This window comes from Pleurodeles waltl, chromosome 4_2 (assembly GCF_031143425.1).
Source record: "Pleurodeles waltl isolate 20211129_DDA chromosome 4_2, aPleWal1.hap1.20221129, whole genome shotgun sequence".
In the NCBI taxonomy this organism is placed as follows: domain Eukaryota; kingdom Metazoa; phylum Chordata; class Amphibia; order Caudata; family Salamandridae; genus Pleurodeles; species Pleurodeles waltl.
Genome location: NC_090443.1, coordinates 291,848,898 through 291,868,312, shown reverse-complemented (window position 1 = coordinate 291,868,312; position 19,415 = coordinate 291,848,898). Strand labels below are relative to the sequence as shown.

Below are 19,415 nucleotides of genomic sequence, written 5' to 3'. Positions count from 1 at the left end.
CAACGCTGCCAGTACCGCCAGGGTGGCCAGACCACCGGGCCGTAAGACTGCCAGTGGTATTATGACTCGGCAAACTGCCAGGCTTTCCATGACAGTCACCCCACCACAAAAACCCTGGCGGTAACGCACCTGGTGACAGGAATCCCCATTCCTGACACTGGCACATACCCCTTCCACATGTCCACTCACCTGCAAACACCCCCGCCCATTCACACACTTGCAGACACATACTCCGCCCGTGCAGACATGCACCTCCAACTGCACGCATACATCCGGACACCCCCAGTCACTTGCACACAGACACACACCCCCACTCATCAACACACTCCCTGACATACACCCCCACTCGCTTGCATGCACCCATACAAACACCCCTACAATACACATGCCTACTCATTCGCACCCTGACACCCCACCTTCCCTCCGCTTCCATTCAGACACACACACTCTCTGCGCACACATACATACACACACGCACTCACGCACACCCATACCACTACATATACACGTACACGCACACATCACACACATACTCACAACACCCCACCTCCTCCCCCGCTTTCGGACGGTCCACCTACCTGTCTTGGGCCTGCACCCTACTGCCATTCAGGAAACCGCAGCACCGTATTACGTATCATAATACGGAATGCGGAGTCCTTTTGGGTTGGTGGTGCTGGGGGTGGAAAACGCCTCTCTTCTGCCGTCGGCCAGGCAGAATTAAGTCACACTGGCAGTCATCTGGCACCCGTGACTTTGGCGGTCTGTTGAAAAGACCGCCAAAGTCGTAATGAGGGCCATAATGTCTTTAGCCCCGGTGAGGTGACAGTCCCTGGAGCTGCGGGGTGACTGAGCGGCCCCCGCATTAAAATTAACCATGCCCCTGGGTCTTGCCCCACCCGGGGGCTTGAGAATGACGAAGCACAGGAGATCTGGGGATCCTCCACAAATTGCAGTCAAAATTAATAAAAACATGTTTTTTTTGCTCTGGGGGGCGTTCCTCTGCACCCTAGCACCAGAGCTAAGGAGTTAGGGTGACTCTATCCTGGCCACTTTCGTTTTTTTAACACTTTTTTCTGGGACTTGGCTGAAGCCGAGACCCAACATGGCTACCAACACTTCCTTGTTGAAGTGTTGGTAGCCAATCACATCTCAGCACGAGATCGGAAGGAGTTGCAAATCCTTTGCGACCCTATCTATACAAATTTGAATTTTCATTAACAAAAAGGCCTCTTGCTGGACCAAGAGCTACTCTTCTGCCAAATTTGGTGTAATCCTGTCCAGTGGTTTCAGCACTATCGCTGTTCAAAATCCCTATTAAAAAATAAATGGGTAAAATGCATTTTGGGACCTCCCCTTTTTCTCGGCCCCTGCTTGACGGATTACCCCGAAACTTCCAGACAGCAGCTAAAGTGACCACCGTTGCTTTTTTGGAAAATTTCGTGAAGATTCATCAAAGAGCGCCATAGTTATTAGCAAAACAAAAAAATGCTATTTCCATAGAAACTAGGTCCTAACTATAACTACCTTTTGGTGACTGGCAATGGAGCTGTTCCCCTTCAATTTTATATAGATTATGTTCAGTAGTTTGACTGGAGTGTTGGTGGCTCAGAAAGCCTGACAAGTGACGTGATGCAGTTTCATTAGATTGAAGCCTAGCCTGGCAGCCTGGTGTCAGATTTTCCATGGGATCTCTGCTTCTTACCGATTCCTTCATAGGCCGTGTTGCAGTAGCCTAGACTGGCTAGAACCAGGGTCAAGATGAGCACAATGCCGTGCTTCGGCTGATGGAATAGTAAGACATTTCTCTGCATTATTTAATTTGAGATCGATGTGGTATGGACTGGGTGAATTCTTTAGAAAGAAAGAGAGGTATGCGTCTGACCAGGTGCAAAGGTTTATATCTTTCTTGTTTGAACGGGTGTTGTACCCAAACCCGGAGGCAATAAAATAGAAAAGTAACCAGAGATGGGTCTTAGGCACCAGTGCTTGTCCTTCATATAGCATCGGGGTGTTTGTTCTGAGGTCTTGTCTCATTGTTGTAAATCTGAATGTCATCAGCATATGTTTGGAATTGGATATGGTGGCTTGTGCCATCTTCTTGGATCCTATATTTGTGAGCATGGGCAGACCCCTGCAGGCGCCATAAGTGACTGGTTTGATTATGAGGTGATGTTACCAATTCATATCTGTTGACTCAGATCCGGCATAGAAAACTAAACCATTGCCAGCAGTGCAGGAGATCCCAAGCTGTTCTTTCAAACAATTGAATGAGGTCCACCATGCTTAATGCTGCCAGTTGGCTTTGGGCTGTCTTGTTACACTGAGCAGTTATAGTGGTCTGTAGCTCTAAAGCCGAGCCAATGTGGATTCAATCTCTCTTAGTGACCTGAAGCACAGTGCCACTTCAGCAAAATATGGGGAGTCATTAGATCCTGTGGCTTAAAGCCATTATAACAAATGACTTTAGGTCACTATATTAAGCTGGAATTGAAAGTGATGATAACATTTAACAAGGACTGACTATAACACATGGCTGGGAGTGGCTGACGCATGTTTGTGGGGGTTACTTCCATGCGCCTAACAGTGGTAATAACACTCGCCTGCGAGTATCATGCCATTATACTTAACAGAGCGTCACTAATTCCAAAACAGTTTTACAGATTTTTTGACACGCGTATACAGATGGAAAACAACCTGTTTCCTTATCTGTGTTTTTTTTTAATATACAAAAAAATGTGCTCTTCTATTGAGTGTATTTCAATGCTGTTAAACATGACCGGCATTCCAATAGATGTCCATGTAGACAGCCTAGGGAGTTAAAAACATTATAAGATTTCCTGATGAAGGCAGAATAACTGCTTGTATGGTAATGTGCTCGTACTAGATTGCTCAGGTTTCTAGTTAGTCAATTGTTTTGTTGTACGTAGCTACTTAGTACACTAAAACCCTATGGACATCAAAGTATGAGTGTACAGTTGTCATCTAAATAAATGTGAAAGTATACTAATTGCAACTTAATTCTTACACCGACGGGATAAAATGGCCAAATACCCATAACATTAAGGAAGACTAAGTATGTATAGATACAGGTAGAATGTAAAAAATTAAATACAATAAAATCGTAAACCTAAACATAGTACATGGCACTGAATGATTGTAATTCGCGGCTGAAAGAGTATGTAAGTTTGCAATGTGTGGCTGTCAGTGACCATAAGATGTGACTGTGACTACATATAATATGAATGTGTGAGAGTTTACAGCATATGAATCATAGTGATTTTAATATATGCCTGTGAGTGATTACAAAATGTGGCTGTGAGGAATTGAAAAATTGCTATGCGCGACATCATTTTTGACAATGAGTAATTATAACGAGAGACTCAATCATTCTGAGGAACAACTAGGTATTAGTTACTCTGCGTCTTTCTCACATGGCTGCCACGTTTTCTTGCCCTTTGACATAGGTCCCGGCGATGAAGACTTCTCCCAGCACACCATGCGCACTTGCCGTTCCCGCCAAGAACTCCTACCGCATGGTGGTGCTGGGTGCCTCACGTGTGGGCAAGACAGCCATTGTGGGGCGCTTCCTAAACGGCCGCTTTGAGGAGCAGTACACACCCACCATCGAGGACTTCCACCGCAAGGTCTACCACATCCGCGGTGATGTTTACCAACTAGATATCCTAGACACGTCAGGCAATCACCCCTTCCCAGCAACTCGGCGGCTGTCCATTCTCACTGGTGAGTCTGGGGTGGGCAGATGGGCCAGTACCCAATTTTTCTATCTGTTCTGTTCTTCACAACCAGTGTTCCAATATATATCTCTGCATTTCATTAAATGGTTATATATAGATGTCATAAGGGCAGCAGTGATTGGGCTGGGGTTCGTGGCACCATGGCTTAGGAAGGTTTCAGTGATTCCACAGACAATTGAGATTTTGTAACCCTGATATCCAGAAAATACTGTTTCTGAACATTTCAAAGCACCAGGCCTTATTTTCCAGCCTCTATTCTCTCAGAACGCACCAACGCAGCACCACATGTTCCTGCATGTTTGTTACTTGACCACCCAGAAAGAGCTTTAGGCAATGCAAGGAGAAAGCAATAAAATTCAGTACATGTAGAGGTATTTAGCAACAATTTTGTAAAAAAGTGAAAACATGGCTTTTCACATTAGAGTAGTTGGTAGGGATGGACTCCCTCACTGTTGGCTGATTACGGGCCAAATTTAAGAAAAGTGGTGGTGCATTATATGCAGCCCCACTTTTCTTGCGCCTCTTAGCGCCCTCTAACCCCACTATGTATGCGCCGTATTAAACATACTGTGCACTATGGCGCAGGTTAGGGACAAAAACATCAACATTTTGTACACTATTGTTGTACTTTGCAGGATTAGCGCCAGAAATGTTGGTGTTAATCCTGCAAAGTAGATGAAGGCCCATTATTATTAATAATGGTGTACCTCCTTTTAAAGCCTGCTCCGTGCAGGCGTTAAAAAATGCCGCAAAAATGGCGCAGTGGAATCTTCTTGATTCCACTGCGCCATCTTGCAGTCCCCGTAACAGGGGAAAGCCCGTCTTGCACACAATATGACTGGCGCAGGCATAATGTGGTACAAGGGTTTACAAAGTGTCGCAATGCAAGCATTTCGCCACTTTGTAAATATAGCACGATGTTTTTGCCACACTATTGCCAAGTTAGCATAAAAAATAATGACACTACTGTGGTAATCAGTGGCGCTAGGCCCTCTTAAATTTGGACCTAAGTTGTTTCCCCTGCCCATTTTATGATGCTTCCTCCTAGCGCTTTGATACCTTTTTGGGCTAATGCGCTTTATAAATTTTAACTACAAATACAGATACATTGTCAGGCCATTTTGCCAGCTTCTTCTCTGCAGGCTCGTCTCAAGCTTTACCCTGGCATCATTTCAGAACCCTAGTCATTGGGATTGCTTTATTTACAGTTCACAAATCGCTCTTTCACCCACGTCAAAGGTGGATCGTGAAATCAAATTGGGGAGAAACAGAAAATTTGCCAAAAAATACAGGAATGAAGCATGGCCGTGCTCCACCCGGCACTGGTGGAGTCACCAGACATCTCTTGACAGGCGCTGCCTTGCAAGAGCATCTTAAGGATTTTTAGGGCTCCGGGCAAGACATATTTTGGGCCCTTGTGCGGACCAACTTAATATTTTATGCCCATTTTCAGCTAATTCAATACCAAATTATTTCAAACAATACTTATTTATACATTAACCTTTAAGCAACGGAGGCACACAGTAGATAAAACTGCTAAAACGTGTTTATTTTACATGTCCCTTCAAGCACACTTTTCCCCACGTGCTATTTGGCGACAAAGTCTTTATTTACAGTTTGTATATTACTCACTGTGTCAGGCATATCCCTCTCTGCATCCACTAGAACCAAAAATAAAATATATTATATGCACAGTTTACTCAGTACAGAGGTACCTGTGTGCAGCGGGGCATCCGGGTCTCCTTGAAGTGACACAATGCAAGGGGTGGTTAGTATCTGGGATAGGCCACATGAGGTAGAAAGAGAGACAAGATAGACAGGGTGGGGGAGAGTAAATTAGGGGGAAGTATGAGCAGAGAGAGGTAAAGATGAGTAAGCAAGGTAGGGAAAGAGAGGTGAGAGAGCAAGAGATAGCTGACCTAGATAAAGACTAGACAGAAAAATTGAGTAGTTAGGTGGGGTTAGGTAGAGAGAGACAGGATCAGATCCAGAAGTATTCAGAGAGAGAACAAGAGATTCTTCTTACAGTCCAAGTGTCTTTTCCAGGGGCTCCCTTTGGAAGGTGAGGGCCCTGCGCAGTTGCCTACTTTGCCTATGCCTTAACACACCTCTGCTGCCTTGTTGTGCCCTGACCTTAAAAAAGTGGCCTTGTTGATGAGAGGGGCAGGTGATGAGGCAGCAATCTGCAAGTGGCCAGAAATGAGGTGCACTAGGTCTGTCCTAGGCGTCACTGGAGCTGGATGAGCTAGGCAGAGTATTTCCTGTAGGGGCGTGTGCTAGCAAGCAGAGTTGGCCACCCCCTGCCTAGTGTCCGAAAGAAAGCCCAGGCCGGTGAGAAGGACTGAGAAGCAACAGCGGCCCTTCAGTGCCGTTTGCCCCAGTGGTCACATGGTCAATCCAACCTGATAGCTACCTCCAGCAGGTGCCTACATATAGTTTTGTTAGAGGCTGGCCTGAGTGGAAAGAGGCACTCCTACCACCAGGTAAAATTCCCAGCCACTGGCTTTTGGGCAGAATACAACCAAAATTGCCCCAGGAATCCTTGCAGCAGCACCCATGGGTGGGGAGTCAGTCGTCCTCTGAGGAGTAAAGAGAGGAACGGAGTGCCCTGCCACTCGGACTCTATAGCTGTGCCATGCCTTGCAGGAAGAGGCCGTTGTGGCCCTGATGGACGACCTCAACTAAGAAACAGAACAAGGGCACAGTGAAGAGCCACTGGTGGTAGAGGGACCAGCAGATTGAGACAGTGAGTGAGACACCTTGCAGCAGAGTGACCTGTAAGACTGGTGGACGTGGGTGAGACTTGGCTAGAGAGAGGACAGTGAGGGATGCATGTTACACTTCAGCTAGCACTGCAATGAGAGAAAGAGAAGAAGGAATGGTTTCCAAATTTCTGTGGCTACAGCCCTAGCCCACCCAAGGCCGTCCTCATAACTACCAGAAATTAGAAACTGGTTAAAGGGAAAATAACCTCATGCACAGACAGGGCTCCTTGTAAACCTTTGGTCCATGGACAAGCTGAAGAGGCAGACTGGCCAGCATTTAGCATTGTTGAGGTAAGCTTGCCCAGTTGTATGGCTTTTGGCAGCCTGGAGTTTTTCAGCCTAACTTCCATGAAGCCATCCTCAATGTGTCATTCCTCCCACCCAGCAGAGCTACCCCCAGGGTAGACTCTTTAGATTCAGCCTTTCTACGCTGAATGTCCAACTATTGCAAAGGCTGCACTGAAGTGTATCATCTCAAACTCCAATGCGTACATGCCTGGCAATGCATCCAAAATTGAGTCTTATAGTCCAAAGTTAGTGGACTGCCTGGTATCATGAAGTGGTCCCTTGAACCTGCCCAACCTTTTATCACTGCTTTCTAATAATGTCCCTTTGTTGAGTCTTCAAAACTCCCCAATTTGACTAGATATACCACCTCCGCTAGTGAGCCCTTAACTTATTGGTTCTATAGGCTCGCCCATGCACGCATGAACTACTTCCATCAGTTCAGTTGCCACATTTAAGTTCCCATTACTAGACACCACATGAAAATATTCAGACACTTAAATTATTTTTTTGTAGACTGTGGCCTGACTCATCTAACTCACTGATATTCCACCGAGTGCCCCCCTCTTCCATTAATAGTTTCATCGCCTTGATCTGCTTCCGGTGCCAACTCATTGAACCTCTGTCAATAAAAACAGGTCAGTCCCTCTGTATTTCATTCTTCATCCATAAATACTTCTGAAGGTAGCTGAAAACACGTCTATTTCCTAAATAACTGCACCACCCAACATCCCGGCAACATAGCTTAAAAAACTGTTGCGTCCTCAAGCGCAATCCTCAATTTACAACCCTCAGATTAGAAACAACCTTACCAGCAAATTGTTTTCGATATGCAGGTACATTAAAAAGGGCTAACTATGGTTGGGCACTGCTTTACATAGATATGTACTTGCCTATATAACTATTAAGGCCCACAACAATACTAAAACCATAAAATGCAGCAATTTGTAACTCACATAAGTCATATCTGCTATGAGCGCTGTCCACCATCAGTACTGTTTAGCCAGAAAAGCAGACATTACCAAATGAACAGGTGTGGAATAACTGAAGAGATCTGTCACACACTACTGGGATAGTCGAAGGACTTCAATTTAATCCACTGCTGCATGCAAGTCCCAAATATCTATACACTCGGGAATCTGCTTTACATCTCACAATGACACTCGGGTATGGGATGATAGTAACAATGCCCATCTCTACAGATCTCTCCACTTCTCTCTCCCTTCAACCATGCCATTTTAGGACTACACCTATACACACAATCTCAGATTGGACAACCCAGTCCAGTAAACAACTAAGCAGACTATAGTAATAAACATGCATTTACAATGCAATAGGTCTCACATTTACTTGAGATGGAGCTCTTGGCATTGTAAATGCATAACTGGACTTAGTTTGCCAAATAAATTGGTCAACCCTGCTGCATATTTTGGTTCTTTCTGCCACATAATTTCAGTGGCCCTGCATATATGACTAAAGGGCTAGTAGGCCTACTGGAATATTTAGGTTCTTATTTTGGGGTCCCCACTAACCTAGTGTGGGGACCTAGAGATGAACTAGACTGAAAGAGCACTTTGTGGTGCACTACAGGCTGAGTTATGAGCACAAATGTTTTGTAAAAAGAATGCCTTGCAAAGCATTAGGGAGTGAATTTCCCGGAGTGCAGTGAATATTGTAGTATTGGGTCTCCTGCTGTGCCGGGAATAAAGCTTCAATGATTTCTGTGTTTTTATTTAGGTAAAGCATTTACCAATTACAAGGGTTTTGTGAAAGCACGAAGGGGAGAGACAAAAGCAAAACTGAAATGACTGATTAGGTAACAGTGTGAACAATGTGACGAGCTCTCCTATGCCACAGTTGAGTTTGCACGGATCGCCCTCAAAGTGCCATAGTCGCCATGGAGAGCAGAGGGGAGAGACAAAAGAAAAAAGCATTTGCAATGCAATGGGTCACGCATTTGCTTTGGTTAGCGCTATTGGTGTTGTAAATTCATAACTGGAATTTTCTTGCCAAATAAATTGGTCAACTCTACCGCATAATTTGTAATCAGTAAATGCACATGCCACCAGTGAGAATAAAATTAAGTATTTTGTGGTAGACCTCCCACAAATTGCATGGAGAGAGCATTGCCTGACAAAGTGGAAGACAAACAAGTCCGTTTCAGGGACTCAACCTGCAAAAAAAACAGCATGATATTGGTATTTCGCAAGCAGTGTTTTGTAGCGTAATGGTGCGTGCAGCTGTCCTGTTGCCTCCTGGTTGATTCTCATCCAAAATAGAAATCATGTGATACTATGGGAAAAAAGCATCCCACAGGAAGTATGCAGCCTTAAAATCAAGTACGAAATTACACAGATTTCAGATACCAGTGATGTAGAGGAGAAAAATCCAGTTAAAGGGCAACGCATTTTAGCCTGAATGTTGACTTGTGTATGTTCTAGTTTTGAGAGGGTGGGTGGGTGGAGTTGACCGCCGATCAAGTTCACACTGCATGGAGGTTCAAAGCGCTATGGTCCCCATGTGCATGAGTGTGACAGAGACAAAATTAAAAAGGAGTTTGCTCAAAGTAAAGTGTATCAGAAATCGTGTAATTATCCATGTAACAGGGTTGGTCCCCAAGGCGGTAATGAAGCACCCTCAAGGCGGTACGAACGTAAAGCACACCAATGACATCAAGGGATTTTTGAAAGGCAAACCCACAAATGAGGGACAGTGATGGGGGTGAGGTGTATGAAAGCCCCCAATACTAACAACAGGTCAAAGCACTTGTGCTCTCGCCTAGAAAGTAGTTCACCCTCTCAAAAGTATATTGGCAATTGTGCAATAATCCATGTAATAGGGTCAGTCTGCAAAGCGTAACAAAAGAGCTTCACGGCAGGACAAACGTAAAGCAATTTGCAATGACCTCAAGGGATTGTTGAAAGGCAAGCCCAGGAACGAATGAAAGTGATGGGTGTGTTTAAAGCCCACAGAATAGATGAAAAGTCTAAAAGCAGCACTTTCGTGCTGCTTTGCTCGACCTAAAAGAATTCCATAGAGGGACCTGCAGAGCTTTTCAAAGCTACCAGCATACTGAACACCATAAAAATGTGGATCTGTCTCTCATACTTCATCATCCACTACGCTTCTATGTGCTGCGTTCCATATCATGATAACCACACCTCGGTGGACATCATGCACAACATCAAAACACTTCCCACATACGTCCAGCGGCACTCTCTATATGGTGTAGCATTCTACCCATCTAGGCAAACACTTCCTTGCCCCACAAAGTGGTAGTAAGCACTAAGTAAATAAATGTAAATGGTGCAGTACTGAATAGCATTAGCTGTCCACTCAGGATTTACTCCAAAATTAAGTATCATTTGAACTCTCTCAAAAATATGTCCCACATTCTAAGGACAGCTTTCCCCCAGTCCCTAGCATAATATGGTAGGAAAGCACAGCCAATCGATGTGCAAAAACTCTCTACTGAAGTTTCATCTTGGCTGTGAAGCTTAGCTGACCTTCCAGGCACTAAGGGCCAGATGTAGCAACTTTGCAAATTGCGACTTGCAATTTGCGAGTCCGAGCGACACGCAAATTGCAACTCGCAACTCGCAATTTGCAATGCAGAACGGTGTCTCAGACACCGTCTGCGAGTCGCTATGGGATTGCAAAGACCCACCTCATTAATATTAATGAGGTGGGTCGCAAATTGCGGCCCCATAGCGACTATGGGCACTCACGGGTATGGAGGCCTGCTGTAGTCAGCAGACCTCCATGTCCGTGACTGCTTTTAAATAAAGCAGTTTTTATTTTTCTCAAGTGTAGCCCGTTTTCCTTAAAGGAAAACGAGCTGCACTTAAAAAAAAAAAAAAAAAACTTTAGTTTCGGATTTTTTCAGGGCAGGTAGTGGTCCCTTGGACCACTACCTGCCCTGAAAAAATAATTTGGGGTCCAGTCACAAAGGGGAAGGAGTCCCATGGGGACCCCTTCCAGTTTGCGAATGGGTTACCATCCACTTCAAGTGGATGGTAACTGCGACTCAAATGGAGTTGCATACCACTGCGACTCGCAAATAGGAAGGGAACACCCCTTTCTATTTGCGACTCTGAAATGCATTTTGCGAGTCGGTTCCGACTCGCAAAATGCATTTCTGCATAGCAAACTCAGGTTTGCGACTCGCAAACGGCGATTTTCGCCGTTTGCGACTCGCAAACCGTTTGCTACATCTGGCCCTAAATCTCTTTGAAGGTTGCATTCTCATGCCCAAACATCATTGCTGCTGCCATCCTATGGATGAGGTTCTTGTCTTGTGGCAGCCAGCAAACTCTAGCCACAGAGTAAAACTCAATGACTAGGTGACTTGGTCTACTGTTTTTCTCCCTGCTAGAGGGATAGCAAGGAACTCTGCAGAAGCCTGGAAAGCCTGTAGCAACTCACTGCACTCCTTAGAGCATGGCTGCCCCACGAAGAGCCAGTCACCCAGGTAGTGCAGCTCCTCCCTGTCCCTCCGGTTGTGCTTTTTGTAATCCATAGTCCATAAAGGAGCTGAGCATTTTAAAGTATGAGCTGGAGATCGAGCAGTCCATTGGTGTGCATTTGTTGAAATATATCTTCCTCTCGCTCTGAAAACCCAGCAGCTGGAATCTGTCTGAGTGAACTGGCAGGATGACCTGCACCACCAATCTGCCACTTTTAATGCAGGCGCTAAACACGACACCCTGGCCACTTCTGCACAACCCAATCTTGGGTACATCTGGTGTCTCTGGCTTACCTGCCACTAGCTGGATATCCCATGTGCTGGCCCTTTCCAATGCCTTCTGGTGGCAGGTGGCTGACAATCACCCCCCACCTCAGTATGGCACCTCAGTAAAGTTATCCCCCCATCTCTTGATGGCCCTGCATTGCAGGCCTGGCACTCGCCTTCTTGCTCTGAGGAGAAATTGCCGTAGAGACTGGTTCAGGATAGGCATGAAAGAGACATTTATCAAGTGCTGCACACATGGATTGGCACACATATGTATTTCCACCGAATATTGCCTAAGTAGATGGTTACTCCCACATTCACACTGCAACATGAGCTTCTTATGATAGTGGAGGTGGAGCTCTTGAAAATCCATTCCTCTCCAGTTCACAGTACCAATGACATATCACAGGACCCATGTAATTCTGTTGATAAATCACACCGCCCAGGGATGGAGACTCGCACCCACTCAATAGTAGCTAATCCACGATAAATGATGTGCTGTGGGTACTTAACTCTTCAGGAGGCTTTGCAACATCTCCCAATTTACACTGGGATCCCTACATTCTCATTGTCAGAGCAGGATAGGAGATAGGTGGTGACACACAATGTACTAGTTCACCCCCCTTCAGCGCAACATCCTCTTGGGAAGATAGCTTTTCAGGATGCACCATAACTTTTGAATTTCTATTTAAGGCCCCGCTTCACTTTTCATAAACCCTTCTATTTGTGAGCAATAATTCCTAATGCTAGAGTCTGGTTTCAATTTTGAACCTACTATCAATTTTAGTTTGAACTAAATTGAGTTTTATTCCTTAATTCCAGTTTAACCTTTAATTTTTACTCACTTATTAATTTAATGCTTCAGATGTACTTGTAATTTACAATTCTATTTGTGTTTCCTTTCAGTTTTAGTCATAGTTTAAAATTTTAGACTGTTTTAATTCCTAATTACTGTTTAAGTTCCTAGTTACAGTTCCTAATTTCATTTTTAGTTTTAACGACTAATTGTGGTTTTAATCCCTAATGTAATTGTTTGTTTTGATTCCTAATTACAGTGAACTCTAGTTTTGGTTTTAGTTTCTTCAATGAGCTTTAAATTCAATTCCTAACTAGGTATAGCCTTAAAATCAGTGTGCAGGTTTTTGCGACTCTTTTTATTTTCAGTTCTTCTTTTTTTTGCTTTTTGGTCTTTCTGGTTAAATATTTTGGGCCTGATTTAGAGTTTGGCAGGCGGGTTACTCCGTCACACATGTGACCGATATCCCGTCTGCCATATTACGATCTCAATGGGCTATTATGGGATTGTAATATGGCAGGTGGGATATCCATCACATTTGTAATGGAGTAACCCCCTCCGTCAAACTCTAAATCAGACCCTTAGGTTTTTTAACTTTATCTCTGGTTCAATTTTCTCTGTGTTCCTATCATTGTTTCTTGTATTCTTCTTTTGTGTAGAATTTCGGTTATGTTCCATTTTCCAGTGAAATTGTAAGAGAAGTGTATCCAATGTCAATATTTTTGATTTTTATTGTAGGTTTGGTTTTTAAGGCACTCTTTTATCTCTCCTTTACCACCCAGGTGATGTCTTCATTCTGGTCTTTAGTCTAGATAACCGAGAATCCTTTGAGGAAGTTAAGAGGCTGCGGAACCAGATCCTGGAGGTGAAGTCATGTGTTAAAGACAAGGCCAAGGAGCCAGGCGCATTCCCGATGGTCATATGCGGCAACAAGAGTGACCGGGCTGAAGGCCACCGCCGCCAGGTGCGACTGGATGAGGCAGAGCACCTTGTGGCAGGCGATGAGAATGGTGCATACCTGGAGATTTCAGCTAAGAAGAACACCAATGTGGATGAGATGTTCCGGGTACTCCTTGGCCTGGCCAAGTTGCCCCATGAGATGAGCCCAGCCCTCCATCGCCGGCTCTCCCTGCAGCATGGTGGTGAGGCCTTTCGTCAGAAACCCTTCCACATGCGGCGCCGCCTCAAAGAGGCTGGAGAAGCCTATGGTATGGTCTCGCCAGCTGCTCGGCGACCCAGCGTCAACAGCGATCTCAAGTACATCCGTTCTAAGGTGCTAGGGGAAGAGCGGGGTCGTGAGAAGTGTACTGTCCAGTGAAAGATGTTGGCCACAGTCACCCTGATTTCTGGTGGCAGCCAAACTGATTCATTAATTGAGCTAAACCTGACTATAGAGAAACAAACAGATTAATTGAATCCATCCTTTCTTCTAAAGTGGATGGTTCAGCGATGGCATTTTGCATGTTGGTGGTCACTTTGACCAACTGGCAAGATTACATGATATCATAAAAAACAATGTTGCTGTGGTCTTGCACAATTTCGAGTGTTCTTCTGACTCAGAACTCCAAGGTAGCTGCAAGCAGATGTTTGCCAGGTCCAGAAAGTTTTCATCAGGGTCCCTGTGATATCGGCTTCCAATAACTATGGATTGGAGGGTGGGGGGATGCATAAATGGCACCTTGTCATTTTCTGCCACCCTCTGCAAGATTTGGACATTGAGTTGCACATATTTTTGATAACCTAAACGAGTTATGTGTATGGCCTCCAAGCAGCGGACCCACAAATTATATTTCATCACAATCAAAGTGGCACCACAGAGTGATTAAAGAATACACCCGCCTGTTTCTCGCTTGCTGACTGCCCAAGAGCATCTTCAAGTGTGTCCACTTTGAGGCCTGAGACTTCTTCGAAGGGTGAAGGGACAAAAACTGTTGTAAGTCACCAGAAGACTCACTGAAGGCCAGAAGAGGATTTTACCATGTTGGGGCGCCTTCAAAACTTCCACTTGGGGTCCATAATTCAAAAATGGCACCAGCAGTCAAGCAGTGAGTGATGTTTGCAGGATGGAAGTTTATGTTTTATCATTTGACAGGTCACAGAATAGGGCCTCCTTCTGATTCAGAGCTCACCACCCCATGCTCATCAGAAGCAGACATTCCAAACGTTTGTTTCCATCTCAAAGCCACTGATCGTGATCTGGCTTCTCTCCAAACTCCTTCAGCTCCGTCATTTCCCCCAACTATTGTCTTCTCTTTCATCTTCCTCCTACCTTCTAAGGCATCACTGTCTTCTCCCTCTCCAACTTTTCTATCCAACTTCCTTCGATATGACTCTCTTTTCTTCCTTCCGTCTCCACTGTCCCCTCATCCCTTATCTCTGTTCACAGTTCTGTCCTGTCCCTCACTTTCTCTTTTTGTTTTATCGCTCCAGCTGCCTTCCTCACACGCACCTGCATGCTCTTCTGGTCCTTTGCAGTGGTTCCTCGCCCTGTGATGTGAAGAAGTGTCACCATCAGGATGCAGACTGTGCCTGCGGTTTGTGGCCGTTGATTTTGCCCCTCAGATGTAGTGCAATACCACAATATCCACCTTTAAATATGGACCAGCAGTCATATTGAAAGCAAGATATTAACTTGCAGAATATCATTAAGGTATGTAGATGAACAGAGCAGTAAATCTACACTCCCTTAACTATGCTTAACTTGATATAGTGCAAGTCAATAACTTGCAGGTTGTATTCTTGTAGGTCATTAGTTTTGCTTTCAGCAGTAAGGCAAACAACCACAGTTGTTGACATCCATTCACCTAGAAGCCCTTCATGCCTCTCAAGGTAGAGAAAATGACGTTTACCGCACGGATACAAACCTGCTCCCTTTTTGCCGAGATGATAATCTCTTCTGTAAATACACTTCAGATCACGTGCTCACTTCGCCTGGTAAAACTTCCTTGGGAGCACAATGGGCAAGTGTGATGACTACTCCACTCCATACAGACCAGGCCTGTCAGAGGTTTTTGTGGGGTTCGGGTCAAAAACTTTCACGTGGGGCCTCACATTTTCTGTTTCTTCCAGGTGGCACAAACACCTGACTGTGATAAAAAAAAAGCCACAAGGAAAAGAGACAACGTGGCGGCTACAGCATTCTGCGCGTGGTAGTCGCCAATAAATGCAGTGTCAGGCTTGCTTTATATACCTGCTAAATCCTGGGATCTGGGCAAAACGTCCCTTCAGCCACCCCCAGGTGACAGCCCTGCTAAAGACAGCTCGCTGGAGTGGTGAAAACGTAGAAGCGAGAGACGGAAAATTAAGCATAAATAGAGAAAAACACGTTTAAAGGTTCATGAAAAAAGCACAACACGTTCCAGGAGCTCTCTTAAATGAGGGGGGAGAGGATTAATTCAACTTTTGAGACATGGAGTGAGAACACTCTCGCTCCTAAACTAGATCTCCGAGAAAGAGGGGCGGCCAGAAGGTTGGCGAAGCAAAGGGAAATGATGGTTCTAGTTTGATGGGTGCAGTGATGGGAGGTTTTTACCAGAGTAGGACTCCCCGAACTGAGAAAAGGATTGGAGCTATATTAGTCAGTTAACCTTATTCCCTCTGGAGCCCAGTCTGACCTCTACTTTCTGCACATTAACCTGCCATAATTTATTGAAGGAAAAATACTTGGTAAATTCTGAGACATAGAGAAATCGGTGTGAAAAGCAGCAAACCTGCATGCAATTCCTACATTTTAAGAGGAAACTTTGAATATGGGGTACTTTTTGCACCCGGTTAATACCTCGCGTGACATTGATACTCAGTAAGTATTACACCCCTTGGCATTGGTATCTACCCTCACCCAATTCCAACACACTTGTAATTTAGGTCTACATCACCTCTCAAGCAGTTGTGAAAAGCACAGCTGGCAACAGCACCAGCAAAAGGCTGAGCTTGCAGGTGATGGAGAGTCCACCACCGCTCTGAGCAGCCAGGGAAGGGCGGAGCATCCGTGGAAATCAGACATTTGGCAGACTTTCACAGCAGAACATGTACTCTGGCAGCCGGCCATTCTGCTGGTTTTCCTTCCTCTCCCCGTTTACCATCCTCTTCAGGACACTTTAAAACCCCTACAGAGATGGTGATTGTAACAAAGACACTGCTTCTTGGTGTATTGTACTCTGTTATATTCCACTTATATTTACTCTCAGTGTTATCTAACTGAAGAATAGTTTGTGTGTGCTCAGAAATAAATATCCCTCTGATCGTATGATTCACTCGCTGGTCTGGTGTCTTTATGGTATATTTCCTTACGTTTGCTGAAGCTTGTAAAGAGGCCTGTGTTGTGTGTGGCAGTCAGGAAAGTGAAAACAACCCCCTAAAACAAAACAAGCATTTGCAATGCAATAGGTCTCGCATTTTCTTGAGTTAGAGCTATTGGCATTGTAAATTCATAACTGGACTTTTCTTGCCACAATAATTGGTCAGCCCTGCATCATAATTTTGTCTTTTCCTGCCATATAATTCCAGTAGATCAGCATTAAACTAAAGCACTTCCATTTACCTTCTTCCTCTATCTTACAACATATACAATTATCATATAAACCTTTATTAGAAATAAACCTTTGGCATTAGAGTGTAATGCTCAAAACACCATAACAAAAATATAATTTGGGACTCACTGGAGGGTGAAAGGAAAGAGGGAGTCAGGAGTAACGATGGAGAGGATAAGTGGCATAGTAACAGGATCAGGGGCCCTGGAGTAAGAAAGAAAATGGCTGACTGGAATTTCGGTAGGAAAATACAGCAGTAATTAGAGTTGAGTGAGATCCATACGTCCACTGACACTGCACCTGTTGCTCTATCGATAACTGGGTCTCAGGAGAGAAAGCAGATGAGCCATAAAAAGAGAAGCGAAACCAATACAACAGACAAAAGCAAGAAAAAGAAGGGGTCGCAAAGAAATAAAAGAAAGAAGGGAAAGAAAGAGCGAGAAAATGAAAACACAACTAAGACTAAAAATAGAGCAAATTTGTGAGACAAAAGAAAAAAGGGAAGGAAGCTAGCGAACTAAAGATAAAGAGGAAAAAATAATGAAAGAAGTGTGAAAAATGAACATTAGAGAAAAAAAGAAGGATTGTGAGAGAAACAAGCAGCGAAAGAACCAGGCATGTAAGTACTGACACATTTTCCACAGACAGAGAATGGGAAAAAACACTTTGACACTTCGGGTCTCGACAAGTAACTTATGGCTTCCACATACTGATGGGAAAAAGTGGGATTTATATTAAAACGTGAATTGACAGATAAAGATAAGAAAAACACCAGAGAAAGGAAGGAAGAGAGATCTGAAAAAAAGAGAAAGGACACATACCAAGTCAAAGGAAAAATAAAATAAAAAAGACAAAGAAAGAATGAAGGGAAGAGAAAAAATAGTGAAAGAATGAACGCCTGATAAAGAAATAAGAGAGTAATGAAACAAGGAAAGAAGAACAAAGTTTTTGCGACTTTGAAAGGGGGGTAGCAAGAGGAAGAGGGGAATAAAAAAAGGAAGAGGAGTAGAAATAAACAGTTGAAAGAAAGAGCTAAACTGTTAACGTGTGGATTTTAAGAGCTAGAAAGAAAAAAGTGGGGGAGAAAGAAAACATTGAGAGTAAACAGAGTAAAGAAAAGAACGGAGTGAGATAGGAGAAACGGACCCTCCCAAATAAAGATGACAGCTAAGAATAGATTTAATTGGCTCCCCACGTCCTCAAACAGAAGTCAGAGTGTGGAACAGCAGGGGGCACTGCAGAACAGCAGGAGGTAAATTAGAAGACTTGTATGCGAACCCCAGTACAGCATTATTAGAGTGCTTCAGATCAGGATTGGCAGTATAGACAGAGCTGTGTCCCAGCCCAGTGCTGAACTAACAGAAAGGCAGTGGGTGTGGAATGAGAAACGGAGTGCCGTGTAGTTCCTGGTGTTGGAATCAGAGGGTGCTGCAGGTTAGGGTTGAACTGCACAGACAGAGTTGTATGTGGGCTGCAGTACTAAAATAGTAACGGGCACACAAAGTCAGAAGTGAGGTATGTTAATGGAGCTATGTGTGGAACCTAGAATTGGTGTGCCTGCATTGCTGAGTGTTAGCCTGGAGGTGCCCTGGTGAAGCTGCGAGTGGGGCCCAGCCTGGGAGTGGCATTGCCTCTGAACCACAGAAGAGGTGAGTCCTGGAGGCCGTCTGTGTGAGCCATAGTAATGAGAAGAAATATGCACTGAATGTTAAAATTGATGGATTATGGCGGAGTCCTATCAACAGTGGCGTTGGATGTTAGACTTGAGGTGACCTGTGTTTTGCTCTTTTGGGTCCAGTACTGGCTTGGCAGTGAGACTGAATATTAGAATTGAGCTGCTGTAAGGAGACTGTATGTGAGCGGGGTCCCAGTATGGGAAAGGAAGTGACCTCGCCGGGGTAGAACTGAGGTGCACTGATGGAGCTGCGTCAGAGGTCACAGTACTGGAGCAGCAGAGTGTACTAACTGGAGGAAATAAGGTGCTTTGGCAGACAGCGTGCGTGGAGTTCCTAGCCCCCCTGGCACAGCTGAGGGCTTGGAGTGTGTGAACTGAGGTACACTGATGGAGCTGCACCCGAGGTCCCAGTACTGGAGAAGCAGAGTGTACTGACTGGAAGAACTGAGGTGATTTGGCAGACAGTAGGGCAGGAGACAGGCAGCTGAGAGAGGAAACAGAGAGCCCAAATGTGACCAAGATAACAGCCTGATTTATAGCCTTGTTTACACTCAGAGCAAGAATGCTCTGCAATTGAAAGGGGTAAGCGTCCCTGGACAGGAGCAGGAAACAAAGTAAAAAAAATGTCCTCTACAGACCAGATAAACAGGTCATAGCGTAATTATACAATAGTTCCCTGCTCCCACACAGAAGAAGGAGGGACAAAGAAGCATGACTGACTACTAGCAAGCAAGAATTTTAAATGACAATGAAACTAACAAATGAAATAACTGGAAGCCGCTAGAAGAAGTATATTTAAAAGTATACAAGAGGTCGTATGCTTATGCTCGACCTAAAAAAACTGCCAAAGCTGTTACTTGACCACTATTCGACGCGCC

The 19,415-nt window shown here is 44.6% G+C and overlaps 1 protein-coding gene across 3 annotated transcripts in view; it reads left to right on the top strand.

Annotated features, from left to right (window-relative positions):
* RASD2 (RASD family member 2) overlaps positions 1–16,589 on the top strand; it is a 41,596-nt gene extending 25,007 nt beyond the window's left edge. For 2 of the 3 annotated variants that reach the window (XM_069231206.1, XM_069231204.1), the window contains exons 2-3: positions 3,465–3,741; positions 13,116–16,585. In XM_069231206.1, the coding sequence (XP_069087307.1) occupies positions 3,474–3,741; positions 13,116–13,651 (804 nt within the window). In that variant the 5' untranslated portion in view covers positions 3,465–3,473 and the 3' untranslated portion in view covers positions 13,652–16,585. Of the gene's footprint in view, positions 1–3,464; positions 3,742–13,115 lie in introns of all 3 variants that reach the window. The other variant, XM_069231205.1, reaches the window with a different exon arrangement.
* The last annotated feature ends 2,826 nt before the right edge of the window (positions 16,590–19,415 follow it).